Genomic DNA, 20171 nt, shown 5'->3' on the forward strand with positions numbered 1-20171 from the left:
TTTTCCGATCTGTATCCCCTTGATCTCTTTTTGTTGTCTGATTGCTCTGGCTAGAACTTCAAGAACTATATTGAATAAGTAGGGAGAGAGTGGGCAGCCTTGTCTAGTCCCTGATTTTAGTGGGATTGCTTCAAGTTTCTCTCCATTTAGTTTAATGTTAGCAACTGGTTTGCTGTATATGGCTTTTACTATGTTTAGGTATGGGCTTTGAATTCCTATTCTTTCCAGGACTTTTATCATGAAGGGGTGTTGAATTTTGTCAAATGCTTTCTCAGCATCTAATGAAATGATCATGTGGTTCTGTTCTTTCAGTTTGTTTATATAATGGATCACGTTGATGGTTTTCCATATATTAAACCATCCCTGCATGCCTGGGATGAAGCCTACTTGATCATGGTGGATGATTGTTTTGATGTGCTCTTGAATTCGGTTTGCCAGAATTTTATTGAGTATTTTTGCGTCGATATTCATAAGGGAAATTGGTCTGAAGTTCTCTTTCTTTGTTGTGTCTTTGTGTGGTTTAGGTATAAGAGTAATTGTGGCTTCGTAGAAGGACTTCGGTAGGGCTCCATCTGTTTCAATTTTGTGGAATAGTTTGGATAATATTGGTATGAGGTCTTCTATGAAGGTTTGATAGAATTCTGCACTAAACCTGTCTAGACCTGGGCTCTTTTTGGTTGGGAGACCTTTAATGACTGCTTCTATTTCCTTAGGAGTTATGGGGTTGTTTAACTGGTTTATCTGTTCCTGATTTAACTTCGATACCTGGTATCTGTCTAGGAAATTGTCCATTTCCTGAAGATTTTCAAATTTTGTTGAATATAGGTTTTTATAGTAAGATCTGATGATTTTTTGAATTTCCTCTGAATCTGTAGTTATGTCTCCCTTTTCATTTCTGATTTTGTTAATTTGGACGCACTCTCTGTGTCCTCTCGTTAGTCTGGCTAAGGGTTTATCTATCTTTAATCTTCTCATTCTTAAGCCACTATTTACAAAACATTTTTCTAATGAGTATGTGTCTGTTAAAAAGTTTATAAAATAGGTCAAATTATTATACAATTTTGTAAACCAAAGCATTTAAATCTACCAAATATTAGATCATTCTTTGCTTCTGTTTTCTAGAGACAAGTTATCACTGTTCTTTGCCTATTTCAGTGCCATACGCTTTTTACAAAGTATATACATTTATATTACATATGATGTATGTTGTTGTAAAAATGTAAAAAATAAAATGCTGTCTTTTATCCCCCACTAGGTCCGTCACCGAGGTGCCCCAAGATATCTGTTGGATATCTTAAGTCTCAGTCAGCAAAGCCTCTTACCTGCTTTGCTCCATCCCCTATCACACTGCCACTCTGAGCCTGGCAGCAGTCTCTCTACCTATCTACTTCCCAAGGCAGGTTTCCATGCCAGAAACACATCCCAATTCTGTGGCGGCCCAGACCAGCTGCCCCACACTCCATTATACTTAAATCTACACAGGAAAGAACACACAGCACGATAACCTTTGATCCAGTTGATAAGATATAATTGCCCACCTAAACATACAATTCCATCCCTTAAGAACACTCATAACAACCTGTAAAGGTACAGCGTGGAATCTTAACCTCAGCCTCCATGTTGTCCCCACTTGGCTTCTCACTCTGTCCCTCCTGTCTCCTCCCCCTTTCCGTTCCAGTCTCTTCCTCTTCCTTCAAACTTTTCTCCTGCCCATCCTTCCTTCTCCTCCAATGATAGGCCTCTTTCTATCCTGTACCTGCGCTCACCTGTATTTTACAAATTCAGTGGGGGGAAGGTTCTGGTGAAGTCACCTGAGTCCTGAGTAGTGACTAGGAAGCTGTCCTTGGGGCAGTGGAATTAGCATCAAAATACAGATAACTTGCGTGCAAACCACAACATATGTATGTTTCTGTAAGTATGTCTGTATGCATACATGTCTGTGTGTGTGTGTGTGTGTGTGTGTGTGTGTGTATGTATGTATGTATGTATGTATGTATCCCTCCTGGTTGATGGGATTAAAGGTCTGTCCCACCATATCCTTTTAAAAAATATTTTAAAATAAATCATCTGAAATTCTATTATGCTAACGGGCAGTTTTCTTATTCACCTTTCTCTTTTGTAACTTATTTTGGTTATTTTCTTGTCTAACCTTCTAAATGCTGAGATTACAACTACTCCACTGTGCCTTGTTTTTCTTTTATGTCATGTACACTGTCACCATCAGATTTGTGCATAGAGACATCATCTGTGTTTGCTTCTTTTCTGCTCCCATAGTATTTTAATTGGTATTTCCATTATATTCGTGTCATAAATATAAGCAGTAATAAAAGTGTCACTGCTTTGTTATGACTTCTTTTTTATTACTACTTTTATTTTCATCTGTGTTAAGCTTAAAGAAACCACATACACAGGAAGACAGTGTCTTGACCTCAGATTAGATTCAGCATGCATACCACAGTAGTTTCTCTCACTATTGCCAGTCATTGTTCTGGTAGCTAAATCATTTTAGTTACGGCAGATGCTTTTTATATATTCTATTTTATTAACCTCCCACCTATGAGATAACTTTGTTAAAAATATTTTGGATCAGTTACTATATAATTTGTAGAGTGGTGTAAGTGCATACCTTCTTTCTCTAAGGTGTGAGTGTAGGTGTAGATGTGGGTGCCACATGTGGGTGCCACAGTGCGTATGTGGAACACAGGTAATGACACTGTGGGATTCATGTTCCTATTGTGGGTTCCAAGAATGAACCTAGTGTCATCCTTACACAGCAAGTGCTGAGCCATCTACATCGCACTCCTTTTTCAGAGGAACAGAAGCTTTTGTTAAATACTTTGTGTTATGAAACTGAGGCAGAAAACTGTTGCTCAAAGTCACATAACTAATTAAAAATGGAATTAGGATTTGAAACCATGCAGCCTGGCTTCATAGCTTGTTCTTACTCTTTGTGCTTTATGAGCTCTTTGTCACGTGAGGAAGTAAGTCACGTAATTCATGTAAGAGGAAATGGAAAGGGGGGATGGTAATGCACTGGGAAATGAGTGGTGTGTCCGTGAGCAGTGCTTCTTCACATCCACTTGTTAGGTAGGGCATCCTGTTCTCTTGTGATCTTCTGCAATTCTGGAAAATGATGTATGTTTTAGAGATTGTCTATGATTTTGGTTGTAAGAAATCTTACGAAATTTAATTTGGCTATTTCCTTTCCTTCTCCATTTGTATGTTTCCATCAAATAAACCAGGAGGGAGGGAAGGAAGGAGACTTGGGGGAGGGAGGGAGAGAGGGCATGCACTTAAAAAGGATCAGGTATTCTTAATCCTCCTTTGTAGAATCCCCTAAGTGCTTGTCTGCCCATGTGTACATTTTGTAGTATTTGCAGTTCCATTATTGCTAAGTATGTGAAGCTGGAGAAGCTCGACAGATTATGGTGTAAATAAACTTCTGAGTTTAAACCACATATGGTGACTGCAAACCCCAACCCTTAGGAGGCCGTCAAATAATGTGAGTTCAAGCTAGCCTGGCCTATACAGTGAGTTCCAGGCCAGCAAGGCAAGACCCTAACTCAAATACTAACAACAAAAAAAGTATGTGTTGAAACACTTTAATGATTAGTAATATAACATTTTATTCTGGTTTTGTGTTATTATAATATACAATATATATTATAAAATATTAATATAATATTAAATCCTCCCTCCTCCAATTCTCTGTTTTAAATTTCTGTGAAGGTATTTGGTAACCTTGGGCTGCATTAAACCACTTTGTGACCTTTTGACTGTCATGGACTCCAAAATAGTTCAAGTTGCTTTGAATGGACTTGAAAATATTTTACGCCTTGGAGAACGAGAATCTAAGCAGAATGGAGTGGGCATCAATCCATACTGTGCTCTCATTGAAGAAGCGTACGGTAAGAAGGCAGTTGGAAGTTTGTAATTATACTTAATTCTTTTTTTTTTCATCTTTATTAACTTGGTTATTTATTTACATTTCGATTGTTGTTCCCTTTCCCAGTTTCCAGGCCAACATCCTCCTAACCCCTCTCACTCCCCTTCTATAGTGGTGTTCCCCTCCCCATCCTCCCCCCATTACCACCCTCCCCCTCACTGGGGGTTCAGTCTTGGCAGGACCAAGGGCTTCCCCTTCCACTGGTGCTCTTACTAGGATATTCATTGCTACCTATGAGGTCAGAGTCCAGGGTCAGTCCATGTATAGTCTTTGGGTAGTGGCTTAGTCCCTGGAAGCTCTGGTTGCTTGGCATTGTTGTACATATGGGGTCTCGAGCCCCTTCAAGCTCTTCCAGTTCTTTCTCTGATATCTTCAACGGGAGTCCTATTCTCAGTTCAGTGGTTTGCTGCTGGCATTCGCTTCTGTATTTGCTGTATTCTGGCTGTGTCTCTCAGGAGCGATCTACATCCGGCTCCTGTCGGTCTGCACTTCTTTGCTTCATCCATCTTACCTAGTTTGGTGGCTTATATTTAATTCTTAATTATCTGCCCTAGGAAGCCTCTCCTTAATCTGCACCTCTACCCTTGCCCGTTTTGTAAGTTGTTTTCATTATAGAAGCTAGTCCTTAATACCCTATACTTATGTTCTTAATGAGTAAGATGTGCGAAGTCATTGATTTGTACAAAAAACGAATTTAAAGAAGTGTCCAGTCTTTGTGGAGTGAAGAGGTGCTATTGGTCTGGTGTTCTCATACAGTATATTCTGAAGCTCGAATAATAATTTGTTCCTTGTATGTGTTCTCTCTGTGACAGGCTTGGATAAAATAGAGTTTCTGCAAAGTCATGAAAACCAGGAAATTTACCAGAAGGCTTTTGATCTGATTGAACGCTATTTTGGTGTGGAGGAGGATGACCCTAGTCTCGTTCCTCAGGTGGATGAGCAGCAGCGGCAGTTTCTCTTTCAGCAGTGCGAGGCACCAGGAGAAGGCTTCCAGCTCTGACATGGGGAGGCTTCCATCTCTTACAGGGGGAGGCTTCCAGTTCTTACAGGGGGAGGCTTCCAGCTCTGACAGGGGCGGGGTGGCTCTCGGCTCTTCAACATGACCAGTACTGCTCAAAGTTTTATACGAGACAGGAGAGACCATCGGATGCACTTTTAAAAGCAAATATGAAACAATACTTTCCGTTCAGATGCACTGTTTCTTTATAGATTTTCTGTTGTTTTGCTGTAGCTGTATTTGTCTTCTGTTTGGACTTTTGCGTTGTAAATATACATTATACAGACATTTTATTCAAGCTTGAAAAGGAGAACGTGGCGAATGCTAACGGTTCTGAACTTTCCCAGTGTTCTTGAAGACTGCACAGCAGCCGGGCCGTGAATGTTGATAATTGAGTTTGTCAATAAGACTGACAGTGCCCATCTACTGAATCTACCTCTGTTTAGAATCAAATGTAAGGACAAAAAGCTTCCGAAGCATGAAATCCTGTCAGACTGAGTTAGAGTGTGGTCATCTTTATTACTTCAGATTAAATCACTGTGCTGTATGGTCTATTTCACAAATAATGGCAACAGAAAACTTCGGTTTTTTATGAAGCTGATGTATTTATGGATAAAAATGGCAGTTATGCAGAGAGAAGCTATTCATGTTGATCACAATACTAACCTATAAAACAATAGTTTGTGTATTGTTCACATAAAATATTATTCTAGTATATCTTATATTTTATCCAGAGAAGCTACCCTCTCTGGAATGTATTTATTTTCACTCTTCATTTTAAAGAAGATCATGACAGTTGATCATGAATCTATATTGCTGCATACCTAAAACTAATTATTTCCTCTGATTTTTCAGAAGATCTTGAAACATTTACTCTCTGTATAATAATGGACTGGAGTACTTGAATGGCAGAAGTATGCTGAGGAAATCACCTTGTTCTGTAGTAAATATTGTTAAGTGCATTTAGTGTTTAAGTGAGCGGTACTGGTGAGAACTGCGGACGGTTACGTAATATGTCAAAGTCTGTGTTAGGGACCTTGGGGACGCATGGCAGGTCACACGTGCTGCTGACTGAACTAAGGGGTGGACGGCCTTTGCAGCAGCTCGGTCAGTCTCACTTACGCTTTGTGAGTTAACAGCAAAAAGTCTCTTGAAATGTGAAAGTCTAAAGGTTTTGATAGAAAATTTAAATTTTTTTGCATATGTGTGTTATTTCCATAGAACTGTGCTTGGTAGAATTTTCTAAGCAGATGTGGTATTGTTGAACTCAATTTTTTTTATTTATAGTTATATACAGGTTATGTATATATTTAGTTATTACTTAAGGATACTTACGTAAACTCTAAATTACAACTCTTGTAAGATGGGAACTAAAACAATTTTGATATGATTCATAGTTTATTCTATAAAGAAAGATTCATTTATGATAGCATTTATAATATTTCTGCTGAGAATCAGAGGCATGTGATATAGGAGTCATTTCAAATAGTAGGACACTGTAAACTATATATCATGAATCTAAGCTTTTAGCAAGACAATTAAACTCCACAACCATGAAATCTAGGTTTAAACGTTTTCCATAGCACCAACTGCATCTGTCAGTCTTTTTATACCATTAAGTAGAGGATTGTGTCTGCTCTTTTTATTATAATGGACGTTATAGAGTTAAGTATGTTATGTACATTCAAAGAAACAGGGTAGTGATATAAAAGTTACCAAATCGATGGGTGAGTTTATCAAATGAACACTGTTTTATGGTGCCAGCGTTTCTAAGTTAAGATGACAGGGTATTCGACAGTTTGTAATCAGTTGTTGATCAGCATAATTCAAACTTAGCCAGCTGTGCCTGCTTTGAGGATGCAGTAGTCACTATAGCAAGCCTCTAAGCCAAATCTTCCAAAAAGTAGTTCTTATAGAAGAAATTATATGTGTGTGTAATATATATATATGTATATATATTATGTGTGTGTGTATATATATATATGTATATATATGTATGTGTGTATGTATATGTATGTATGTGTATGTATAAAATGTTTGCAGGCACATAGGATGAGTGACCCGTCAAAGGAGATTTTAGAACTTATCAGTGGGACAAATGTTGAATTTCTAAATGCAGAACATGGTCATTCTTTGAATATTTAAGTACAAATATTATTTCTTGGATTAGATTTGAATGCAAAGGCCACTTTAAAGCCTAGTTCCTTTTTGTCGGACTAAGAGCAAGAGCCAGCTGTGTAAGAGCACCACTAAAATGCCCCGGTGTTTGCCTCCATCATCACTGTCCCTGTGACACAACTCAGTAAGTTGCTTTTTTAAGATTTGTGACACTTATATGTGATAAATACCTTGCCAAATAAAATAAATGTATGACATGAATGCAAATACCAAGAAAAATCCTGAGTCTATTTAACTAAGTTTAATTGAATTTTCTTGAACTTGAATTTCTACTGATTAAACTATGCAATCATGCTTATTGTTTTATAAACACATGATGCACTGGCCTGGGTTTTTCTTGTGTTGTTTTCCTGTGTTGTAAGTTTTAATTTGAAAGATTATCCTAACCCAATTTTTAGTGTTCTTAACTTTTAGTGTCATCTGGCACTTATCGGTAGCAGTGGAAGCTGGAACAGGGTATTTTGGTTTTGGTTTTAAAGTAACTCTGCTGGCACAGAAATGCCCCCCCCCCCCTCTCCCCCCCCCCCCTCTCTTTTTCCTGTAACCTGTTTGCAGTTAAAGATGGACATACAGGGTGAAGAACTGAAAAAGCGTTTCTCTCTGCTTTGGTAGATTTTTTTTCTTCTGTATAAAGGAGTATTATAGAAAAACGTAAACATAAAAATGTCTTTGTGGATTTCGTTAGTGTTGTAAATTCAGCAATCTACTGGTTGCTAAATTGTGATACTGTGATGTAAAATGAACTCCTGTACTTTTCAGTACATAGCAAGCACTGCTGGTTTTGAAATGTGACCGTCATGCTGTTAGGAGCCAATATAATAGGGATCTAAAACACTATTGTCTCCCTGATAGGAAAACAAGATGGATGAGACAAGACGAGGCCAGATGAGGCGAGATGTGGTGATTTTCACATAACTAAATAAACAGACATTTGAACATTATGCAAGATTATGAAATGTTACACTCTACTAAACACAATAAAATACTATTTTACAATTGTATTTACATGTGTTTATTTTCATTAGTATTGCTAAGGTTATATATTCCCACTGTATTAAAAACAGATGCCACTATCATCTATTGGTTTTATAAAACAAGAATCATAAAGAATAGTTAATTCAGAACTAGGTAGGAAAAGAGGGAAGAGGAGAACTCTTGATTTAGAAAGAGGCCCCTTAAACCAGGCAAAAAGGAAGATCTAGATGTAAACTCAGTTGTATGAGGAATCACAGGAAATCCTAATGAGTTGAAGGTGCTTACGCAGTGGTGCCTCGTAAGTACAGTGGGTAGCTGTCCTAGATGCTGGTCTGTCGCTGTGTATGATGACTCTCTGGTCCACCTAGCCTACAGAAGGAAGGCACACATTTCCACAGAGATCAGAATTGTCATCATCAGTGTTTTGAAGCCTCAAAGTTCACCCCAGTGACACACTTCCTCCAGCAAGGCCTCACCTTGTCTGCCTCTAGAACAACCACCAACTTGGAAGCAGGTATTTAAATGCCAAAATTATGGGGTGGGGGTCTCATTTAAACCACCCCAGTAGTATATATCTTGCAAAGACTATTTAAAATGGAGAAATTGTTCTGCAAAGTTAACAAGTCCCACATGGTAGACTTCTGCTTTTTAGAAGTTTGCACACTTTTCTCCAGACTCACCTTACTAATTTTACTTCCATTGGTAGCATGTCAGAGTTCTTTTCTGCAAATTTTCACCAACACCTGCTGTGTTGTTTTCTGCTCAATAAGGGCCATTCTAGAGAAGGAGATAGTTTCTCCATTTATTTTCATCTGTGCCTCTGAGGGAAAAGAAAGTGAGCCCTTTTCGTTCATATCCAAAGCAGTGAAATCAATATAGCAAAGAGCTAACTGCACCCAGAGTTACCACAGCACTGATATCCTAACAGCCAAGGTGGAATCAACCTGTGTGCTTTCTTCTTGAGCTGATTAACAGCCTACAATTAAGTTATTTATTTATTTTTTACAAGCTTGTTTAAACTTTGTGAGCAACCTTTGCTGCTGAAGCAAATTCTGGCTGTCAGCATTTTTGATAGCCTGTGAATTACAAGGGATTGATCACTGAGCCTGTGTCTGACCCAGGCACAGTGAGTTCTAAGGATTGCTTTCAATGACCTGTCCTTTCAGGCGATTATTTTGATTTTCTTGGGCAGTAATTACACTGCTCAACTTCGCTGAAGACAGAAGGGAAACCTGTGATGTGTGAACCAAACCGTCCTCTCCAGCCTGGCCTACCATACACTGTTGTGACTCAGATTTCAAGGGTGCCCTGTCTTGCTGGCCATTTTATGTGCCCAGGAAGGGAATGAAGCAGTCATAAATTCCCTTTGATTTTACAAATCACTGTCCACAGCATTTACTTCCTGTTCACATTTTTCTGTGGTGTTTTATGCTAGAGTGCAAATTGGGCCCTTGCTTCCTCCATTTTGGCAGGAAGCAGAAAACACAGCAGTCCACCATATTCTCTCAACAATCTGGAGGGTAGGCTTTGTCTACTTGCCACTTAGAATACTTTTTTCTTGGCATCTTACTTTTTTTTTTTATCTCTTTTATTCTAACATAATTTGGTTACATTGACTTGTGGGGCTTTATTTGAAATGGTCATATGTGTTGCCATGAAGTCAAGAGTGACAAATGGTTGGGCTCAGCTTTTATTCAGTCCACGAAACTCCAGCTCTACCTGTTTATGGTGGGTCTTTCTACCTCAGTTAACCTAATCTAGTAATAACTTCACAGACATGCTCAGCAATGTGTCTTCAGCAGTTCCGTATCCTGTCAAGTTCCTATTAACCATCACAGCCCTCACTGTTCAGTGCTTTCCAGGAACCCATATCTACAAGACTAGGAATTGCCCAATAAACTCCTGTTTTTTTTTTTAATTTATTTATTATTATATATAAGTTCACTGTAGCTGTCTTAGGACACACTAGAAGAGGACATCAGATTCCATTACAGATGGTTGTGAGCTACCATGTGGTTGCTGGGAATTGAACTCAGGACCTCTGGAAGAGCAGTCGGGTGCTCTTAACCACTGAGCCATCTCTCCAGCCCAACTCCTGGGTTTTTAATTCAACTTCTGCACTCTATAATTCCAGCTACCCACTATCTAGTCGAACACCTTGATCCTTACCCACATTAGGGGAATTATGTAAACTCCCTATGTCAGTGTTAGTTGGAAGAACAATTTGCATCCTATTCTTTACCCCTGACAAGTTAAGCTATGACTTTGGGGCAGAACTCTACATAAATTACAGCTGCATAAGAAATGTTTTTCTCGGGGTTGGGGATTTAGCTCAGTGGTAGAGCACTTGCCTAGGAAGCGCAAGGCCCTGGGTTCGGTCCCCAGCTCCGAAAAAAAGAACCAAAAAAAAAAAAAAAAAAAAAAAAAAAAGAAATGTTTTTCTCAGTTCTATAATTAGAATATAGCTGAATCATTTTATTAGAAGAAAAATGATTGTATTTATTTCTTGTCAGTCACACAGTGTTTCCTATGTGTTGGGTGTTGCTCTGGGCTTTGATACAGTAGCACATAGCTAGTCAAAGCCTGACTATGACAGAGGGAATTCGTCCATAGTAGTTTGAGTCGACCCATTCTTTGTGTTATTGTTCAAGCCAAAATTCCTGCCACTTATTTGAAAAGACCATTTCAGGAGTGTTCCTTCAAGACTTGTTTTTCATTAATATAGCTTATATTTCTGGTTTTCTGCCATGATTGCTTCCTAAAACACACTGCTGTGCCAAGTAGTAGATTTGGTGTGGGTGACATTCTTTCTTTCCCCTTTAATATTGAAAATGGCATGGTCTGTCTTACTTTAAGGCAAGAGATGCAAAGATTGAGCTATGGAGTTATCCTGGAGATCTGCCATTCTGGGATGATGTTCCCTTGCCAGGAAAGGTTCCTCTCCCAAGGGAAGTCTTAGGAGGACCTTAACTAGCTTGTTTTTTGACCTTTTACTAATCCTTCAGTGGGAAAAGTAAAAAAATGACTCTTTCCCTGCAGACACATCTCACAGTGGTCTCTATTACTGGGGTAAACTTACCAACTACATAGTCCTTGTGAGGCTTGATTACCTACCATCATTTAGGACACCAGCAACAGAAAAGGCAACAGCTTGCACCCAGAGCTGAAAGCCAATATCCAGGAGTGCTGACACGCCTGAGAGCAGAGGGAAGGCCACCACTTCTGCTCCAAGGGACCTGCCAGGAGCCCTCAGGACACAGGAACTGAGGAGCAATCTGGGACAGGATTCTTTCAGTTTTCACCCGGAGCTGACTGGTGCCATAGCTTTTTGTACACAGATCCCATGGGGGAGAGAGATGGACTTTCAGAAGTGCGGACAATCCTGAGAGCACAGGTGAGACTACCACTTCTCACATTCCTGGTCCAAGAAGAATCTGCCTGAAGCCCTCTGGACACAGGAACCGAGGAGCAGACTGGGACAGGATCCTTCTGGTTTCTGACTGCTCCCAGAGCTGACCCTGTGACACAGCTCCCTATACCCAGATGCTGCTGGGAGAGAGCCACTCTTCAGGAGTGCTGACACACAGGCTCACAGGAGGGTCAAGGCACTGTCAGAGACAAAAAGATCAGCTAACACCAGAGGTAAACACAAGGCAAGAGGCAAGGGCAAGAATCTAAGCAACAGAAACAAAGGCCACTTGGCATCATCAGAACCCAGTTCCCCCACCACAGCAAGCCCAGGAAACCCCAACACACTGGAGAAGCAAGATTGTAACTTAAAATCACAACTCATGATGATCTTTAAGAAGGACATAACTCGCTTAAAGAAATACAGGACAACACAGGTAAACAGGTAGAAGCCCTTAAAAAGAAAACACAAAAATCCCTTTAAAAAATTATAGGAAAACACAACTAAACAGGTGAAGGAATTGAATGAAACCATCCAGGATCTAAAAATGGAAAGGGAAACAATAAAGAGATCACAAAGGGAGACAATCCTGGAGATAGAAAACCTAGGAAAGAGATCCCAAAGCATAGTGGCAAGCATCACCAACAGAATAAAGAGTTGGAAGAGAGAATCTCAGGGGCAGCAGATACCATAGAAAACATTGACATAACAGTAAAAAAAAAAAAAATGCAAAAGGCAAAAAGCTCCTAACCCAAAATATCCAGAAAGTCCAGGACACAATGAGAAGATCAAACCTAAGGATAATAGGTATAGAAGAGAGCAAAGATTCCCAACTTAAAGGGCCAGTAAATAGGCCGGTGCCTGGAACTGAACTTAACTGGTCACATCTCCCTGCACCCAAATCCCATGGGGGAGAGAGCTGGAACCTCAGCAGTGCAGACACACCTGAGAACTCAGAGGAGACTACTCTCTGCCCACATTCCTGATCCAAGAGGAAATCACCTAGTGCCATCTGTGGCACTGGGCACAGGGACATAGAAGCAGTCAGGGTCAGGACTCTTCCAGTTGCTGCCCTCACCGAAAGCTGAAAGTCAGCTGCCAGGAGTGCCTAAATGCCTGAGAGCTGAGCTCTCTGTTCCCAGATCTGGCTGAAAGAAAACAGGTCTACAGGAGTGCTGACATACAGGTCTACAGGAGGGTCAAGCCACTGTCAGAGACAGCAAGACAAGCTGACACCAGAGACAACCTGATGGTGAGAGGCAAGCACAGGAACCTAAGCAACAGAAACCAAGACTACTTGGTATCATCAGAGCACAGCTCTCCCAACAAAGCAAATACTGGATATCTAAACACACTGGAAAAGCAAGATTTAGATATAAAATCACATTTTATGATGATGCTGGAGGACTTTAAGAAGGATATGAATAACTCCCTTAAAGAAATACGGGACAAAAAAAGAAATACAGCCCTTAAAGAGGAAACACAAAAATTCCTTAAAGAATTATAGGAAAACACAAGCAAACAGGTGAAGGAATTGAATAAAGCCATCCAGGATTTAAAAATGGAAATAGAAACAATAAAGAAAGCACAAAGGGAGACAATACTGGAGATAGAAAACCTAGGAAAGAGATCAGGAGTCATAGATGCAAGCCTCACTAACAGAATACAAGAGATAGAAGAGAGAATCTTAGGGACAGAAGATACCATAGAAAACGTCAACACAACTGTCAAAGAAAATATAAAATGCAAAAAGCTCCTAGTCCAAAAACATCCAGGAAATACAGAACACATTGAGAAGATCAAACTTAGTGATAAGAGAGTGAAGACTCCCAACTTAAAGGGCCAACAAAATTATAGAAGAAAACTTCCCTAACCTAAAGAAAGAGATGCCCATAAATATAAAAGAATCATACAGAACTCCAAATAGATTGGACCAGAAAAGAAACTCCTCCCGTCACATAATAGTCAAAACACCAAATGCACCAAATAAAGAAAGAATATTAAATGCAGTAAGGGAAAAAGGACAAGTAATATATAAAGGCAGACCTATCAGAATCACACCAGACTTCTCACCAGAGACTCTGAAAGCCAGAAGATCCTGGACAGATGTCATACAGACCCTAAAAAGAACACAAATGCCAGCCTAGGCTACTGTGTCCAGCAAAACTCTCAACATAGATGAAGAAACAAGATATTCCATGACAAAACCAAATATACACAATATCTTTCTACAAATCCAGCGCTACAAAGGATAATAGATTGAAAGCTCCAACACAAGGAGGGAAACTACACCCTAGAAAAAGCAAGAAAGTAATCTCCTTGCAACAAAACCAAAAGAAGAGAGACACAGAAACATAATTCCACCTCTAACAATGAAAATAACAGGAAGCACCAATCACTATTCCTTAATATCTCTTAACATCAATGGACTCAATTCCCCAATAAAAAGACATAGACCAACAGACTGGATATTGCATTTTGCTGCATACAGAAAACACACCTCAGTGACAAAGACAGACACTACCTCAGAGTAAAAGGCTGGAAAACAACTTTCCAAGCAAATGGTCCAAAGAAACAAACTGGAGTAGCCATTCTAATATCGAGTAAAATTGACTTTCAACCAAAAGTCATCAAAAAAGATAAAGAAGGACACTTCCTATTCATCAAAGGAAAAATTCACCATGATGAACTCTCAATCCTAAATATCTATGCTCCAAATACAAAGGCACCTACATTCATAAAAGAAACCTTACTAAAGCTCAAATCATACATTGCACCTCACACAATAATAGTAAGAGATTTCAACACCCCACTCTTACCAGTAGACAGATCATGGAAACAGAAATTGAACAGAGACATAGAGATACTTACAAAAGTTATTAACGAAATGGACTTAACACATATTTATAGAACATTTCATTCTAAAACAAAAGGATACATGTTCTTCTCAGTACCTCATGGTACCTTCTCCAAATTGACCATATAATCGGTCACAAAACATGCCTCAACAGATACAGGAAGATAGAAATAATCCCATGCGTCCTATCAGATCACTATGGACTAAGGCTGGTTTTCAATAACAACAAAAATGACAGAAACCCCACATGTACATGGAAGTTGAATAATGCTCTACTCAGTGATAACTTAGTCAAGGAAGAAATAAAGAAATTAAATAATTCTTAGAATTTAATGAAAATGAAGGCACAACATACCCAATCTTATGGAACAATTAAAGCAGGGCTAAGAGGAAAACTCATAACTTTGCTGGCAAAAAGAAAGAGGAGAGAGCATACATTAGTAGCTTGACAGCACACCTAAAAGCTCTAGAACAAAAAGAAGCAAATATACCCAAGAGGAGTAGAAGGCAGGAAATAATCAAACTCAGGGCTGAAATCAAACAAATTGAAACAAAAAGAATTATAAAAAGAATCAACAAAACCAGGAGTTGGTTCTTTGAGAAAATCAGCAAGATAGATAAACCCTTAGCCACACTAAAGAGAGGGCATAGAAATTGTATTCAAATTAACAAAATCAGAAATGAAAAGGGAGACATAACTACAGATTCAGAGGAAATTCAAAAAATCATCAGATCTTACTATAAAAGCCTGTATTCAACAAAACTGGAATATCTGGAGGAAATGAACAATTTTCAGGAGAAATACAAGGTACCAAAGTTAAATCAGGAACAGATAAACCATCTAAACAACCCCAGAACTCCTAAAGAAATAGAAGCAGTTATTAAAAGTTTCCCACCCCAAAACAGCCTAGGATCAGATGTGTTTAGTGCAGAATTCTATCAGATCTTCATAGAAGACCTCATACCAATACTGTCTAAACTATTCCACAAAATAGAAACAGAAGGAGCACTATCCAATTCCTTCTATGAAGCCATAGGTGTATTATGCTTATACCTAAACCACGCAAAGACCCAACAAAGAAAAAACTTCAGACCAATATACCTTATGAATATCGATGCAAAAATACTCAATAAAATTCTCTCAAACCGAATCCAAGAACACATCAAAATGATCATCCATCATGTTCAAGTAGGTTTCATCCCAGGGATGCAGGGATGGTTCAATATACAGGAATCCATCAACATAATTGACTATATAAGCCACATGATCATTTCATTAGGTGCTGAGAAAGCATTTGACAAAATTCAACACCCCTTCATGATAAAAGTCCTGGAAAGATCAGGAATTCAAGGCCCACACCTAAACATAGGAACAGCCATATACAGCAAACCAGTAGCTAACATTAAACTAAATGGAGAGAAACTTGAAGCAATCTCACTAAAATTAGGGACTAGACAAGGCTGCCCACTCTCTCCCTACTTATTCAATATAGTACTTGAAGTCCTAACCAGAGAAATCAGACAATAAAAGGAGGTCAAAAGGATACAAATTGGAAAGGAAGTAGTCAAAATATCACTATTTGCAGATTATATGATAGTATACTTAAGTGCCCCAAAAGTTCCTTCAGAGAACTACCAAGCCTGATAAAGAACTTCAGCAAAATGGCTGGGTATAAAATTAACTCAAACAAATCAGTAGCCTTCCTTTACTGAAAGGATAAACAGGCTGAGAAAGAAATTATGGAAATGACACCCTTCACAATAGTCCCAAATAACATAAAATACCTCAATGTGACTTTAACGAAGTAAGTGAAAAATCTGTATGACAAGAACTTCAGATCTTGTCTGAATTCAATCTACAGATTCAATGTAGTCTCCATCAAAATTCCAACTCAATTCTTCATAGAGTTAGAAAGAGCAATGTGCAAATTCATTTGGGATAACAAAAAACCCAGATTAGGGAAAGCTATACTGAACAATAAAAGAACTTCTGGGGGAAGCACCATCCCTGGCCTCAAGATATGTTACACAGCAATAGTGATAAAAACTGTATGGTATTGGTACAGAGATAGGCAGGTAAATCAATGGAATAGAATTAAAGACCCAGAAATGAACCCACTAACCTATTGTCACTTGATCTTTGACAAAGGGTCTAAAACCATCCAGTGGAAAAAAATAGCATTTTCAACAAATGGTGCTGGTTCAACTGGAGGTCAGCATTAAGAAGAATGCAAATTGATCCATTCTTATTGCCCTGTACACAGTGAATCAAGTCCAAGTGGATCAAGGACCTCCACATCAAACCAGATACACTCAAACTAATCGAAGAAAAACTGGGGAAGAGTCTTGATTACATGGGCACTGGAAATTTTTCTGAACAAAACACCAATGACTTATGCTCTAAGATCAAGAATCGACCAATGGCTTCTCATGAAACTGCAAAGCTTCTGTAGGGCAAAGGACACTGTCATTAGGACAAAATGGCAACCAACAGATTGGGAAAAGATCTTTACTGTCAATACATTCAGTAGAGGGCTAATATCTAAAATGCACAATGAACTCAAGAAGTTAGACTCCTGAGAGCCAAATAACCCTATTAAAAATGGGATACAGAGCTAAACAAAACATTCTCATCTGAGGAACATTGAATGGCTGAGAAGTACCTAAAGGAATGCTCAACATCCTTAGTCATCAGGGAAATGCAAATCAAAACAACCCTGAGATTCCACCTCACACCAGTCAGAATGGGTAAGATTCAAAATTCAGTGACCAACAGATGCTAGTGAGGATGTAGAGAAAGAGGAACACTCCTCAAGTCTTGGTGGGATTCCAAACTGGTATAACCACTCTGGAAATCAACCTGGAGGTTCCTCAGAAAATTGGACATTGCACTATCTGAGGACCCAGCTATGCCACTCTTGGGCCTCTATCCAAAAGGTGCTCCAACATGTAACAAAGACACATGCTCCACTTCATTCACAGCAGTATTATTTATAATAGCCAGAAGCTGGAAAAACCCAGATGTACTCCAACAGAGGAATGAATACAGAAAATGTGGTACATCTTCTGGGATGCCTCAGGCTGTGGTGTCTTCGGGAGCATTGGTAGTACACACTTGTAATCCAACAACTTGAGAATTGGAAGAAGGAATGACAAGTTTGTGGCCATCCTGGGTTACATACTGAGTTACTAAACATCTTGGGGTTCTATCATGTAGTTTTGTCTACACTGCTTTAAGTTCCTTGTGAGGCACACATGCACACCTGTCCAGGAGCAATCAATCTCCTTTCTCTGAATAGAGCACACACACACACACACACACACACACACACACACACACACACACACACACACACCAGTTAATCTTGAGATTCCTTGGCTAACTCAATGACCGGGCACCTCTAAACCTTCCCCTGCTACCCCAGGCCCAGTCAGGGAAATGGCCATAAGCCAATTACCGAGAAACTCACATGGTCAATTGGCTTTATCTTCTCTTCTCCAGTCCTTCCAATTCTCCCTGCATCCTACCTGAGCAGCTCTTAGTGTCCCTCCCTCTGCTCAGCCATTGGCTACTGGCAAGTTTTTTGGTCAGTCGAAAACCAATTTGGAGTGGGCACCTTCAGCGTCAGTAAACACAGATTCCCGATCAAAGCATCAGATCCACCTCCCTACATGGGGTACATAGTGAGACTTCATCTCAGAAAAAGTTAAATAGCATATGGCACAGTGGGATTAAATTTTGCATGCTTTGAAGTTTGAAAGTTAAATGCGGGGGGCGGGGCACTCAAGCAGCAGGTTCCCTGTGGTCCAGACACTGCCCGGACCTGAAGGGACCCAGTCAAAAGCTCCCTGCACCCAAATCCTGTGGGAGGGAAAGCTAAACCTTCAGAGGGGAAGACATGCCTGGGAAGCCAGAAGAGACAACACACTGCCCACATTTCTGACTCCAGAGGAAAACACCTAACACCATCTGGGACCCCGTGCACGGGGACCCCGGGAAAAGGCAGTGCAGGCCCTCCTGGTTGCCGCCCTCACAGAGAGCTCAAAAGCAGCTCCCCAGGAGCAACTTCAGCCGCAGGACCACAGGTAAGACCAACTTTTCTGCTCCAAGAGACCTACCTGGTGGACTCAGGACACAGGCCCACAGGAACAACTGAAGACCAGTAGACAGGAAAGGCTACACGCCCAAAAGCAGAACACTCTGTTCCCATAACTGGCAGAAAGAAAACAGGAAAACAGGTCTACAGCACTCCTGACACACAGGCCTATAGAACGGTTGAGCCACTGTCAGAAATAGCAGAACAAGGTAACACTAGAGACAACCTGATGGTGAGAGGCAAGCGCAGGAACCCAAAGAACAGAAACCAAGACTACATGGCATCATCGGAGCCCAATTCTCCCATCAAAGAAAACACTGAATATCCAAACACACCAGAAAAGCAAGTTCTAGATTTAAAATCACATTTGATCATGATGATGGAGGACTTCAAGAAAGATATAAAGAATTCCCTTAGAGAAATGCAGGAAAACATAAACAAGTAGAAGCCTATAGAGAGGAATCACAAAAAATCCCTGAAAGAATTCCAGGAAAACACAATCAAGCAGGTGAAGGAATTAAAAATGGAAATAGAGGCAATAAAGAAAGCACAAAGGGAGACAACCCTGGATATAGAAAACCGAAGGAAGAGACAAGGAGTCATAGATACAAGCATCATCAACAGAATACAAGAGATAGAAGAGAGAATCTCAGGAGCAGAAGATTCCATAGAAACCATCGACACAACTGTCAAAGATAATGTAAAACGGAAAAAGCTACTGGTCCAAATAGTACAGGGAATCCAGGACTCAATGAGAAGATCAAACCTAAGGATAATAGGTATAGAAGAGAGTGAAGACTCCCAGCTCAAAGGACCAGTAAATATCTTCAACAAAATCATAGAAGAAAACTTCCCTAACCTAAAGAAAGAGATGCCCATGAACATACAAGAAGCCTACAGAACTCCAAATAGATTGGACCAGAAAAGAAACTCCTCCCATCACATAATAGTCAAAACACCAAATGCACAAAATAAAGAAAGAATATTAAATGCAGTAAGGGAAAAAGGTCAAGTAATATATAAAGGCAGACCTATCAGAATCACACCAGACTTCTCACCAGAGACTCTGAAAGCCAGAAGATCCTGGACAGATGTCATTAGACCTTAAGAGAACACAAATGCCATCCCAGGTTACTGTATCCAGCAAAACTCTCAATTAACATAGATGAAGAAACCAAGATATTCCATGATAAAACCAAAATTACACAATATCTTTCTACAGGGATAATAAATGGTAAAGCCCAACATAAGGAGGCAAGCTACACCCTAGAAAAAGCAAGAAACTAATCGTCTTGGCAACAAAACAAAGAGAAGTAACACACACACATAATCTCACATCCAAATACGAATATAACAGGCAGCAACAATCACTATTCCTTAATATCTCTCAACATCAATGGACTCAACTCCCCAATAAAAAGACATAGATTAACAAACTGGATACGCAATGAGGACCCTGCATTCTGCTGCCTACAGGAAACACACACCTCAGAGACAAAGACAGACACTACCTTGGAGTGAAAGGCTGGAAAACAAATTTCCAAGCAAATGGTCTGAAGAAGCAAGCTGGAGTAGCCATTCTAATATCGAATAAAATCGATTTTCAACTAAAAGTCATCAAAAAAGATAAGGAAGGACACTTCATATTCATCAAAGGAAAGATCCACCAAGATGAACTCTCAATCCTAAATATCTATTCCCCAAATACAAGG

General features: G+C 39.6%; 1 protein-coding gene and 1 long non-coding RNA gene across 6 annotated transcripts in view; one reads left to right on the plus strand and one right to left on the minus strand.

Annotated features, from left to right (window-relative positions):
- The window catches only part of Kpna5 (karyopherin subunit alpha 5), a 65147-nt gene extending 57025 nt beyond the window's left edge, over positions 1–8122 (plus strand). For 2 of the 5 annotated variants that reach the window (XR_010060651.1, XR_362222.4), the window contains exons 13-15: positions 3730–3908; positions 4759–7245; positions 7974–8122. Coding sequence is in view for 2 of the 5 variants with exons in the window: in NM_001025113.2 (NP_001020284.2) it covers positions 3730–3908; positions 4759–4946 (367 nt within the window). In the remaining 3 variants the exon portion in view is untranslated. 5 annotated transcript variants of the gene reach the window in all.
- On the minus strand, positions 8110–19082 carry LOC103694421 (uncharacterized). The gene is made up of 3 exons (XR_597412.3): positions 11211–19082; positions 8777–8916; positions 8110–8465 (listed from the first exon to the last, which is right to left on the minus strand). It is a non-coding gene; the product is annotated as an uncharacterized LOC103694421 (long non-coding RNA).
- Between the last annotated feature and the right edge of the window lie 1089 nt (positions 19083–20171).

The sequence above is a fragment of the Rattus norvegicus genome, chromosome 20 (assembly GCF_036323735.1).
Source record: "Rattus norvegicus strain BN/NHsdMcwi chromosome 20, GRCr8, whole genome shotgun sequence".
In the NCBI taxonomy this organism is placed as follows: domain Eukaryota; kingdom Metazoa; phylum Chordata; class Mammalia; order Rodentia; family Muridae; genus Rattus; species Rattus norvegicus.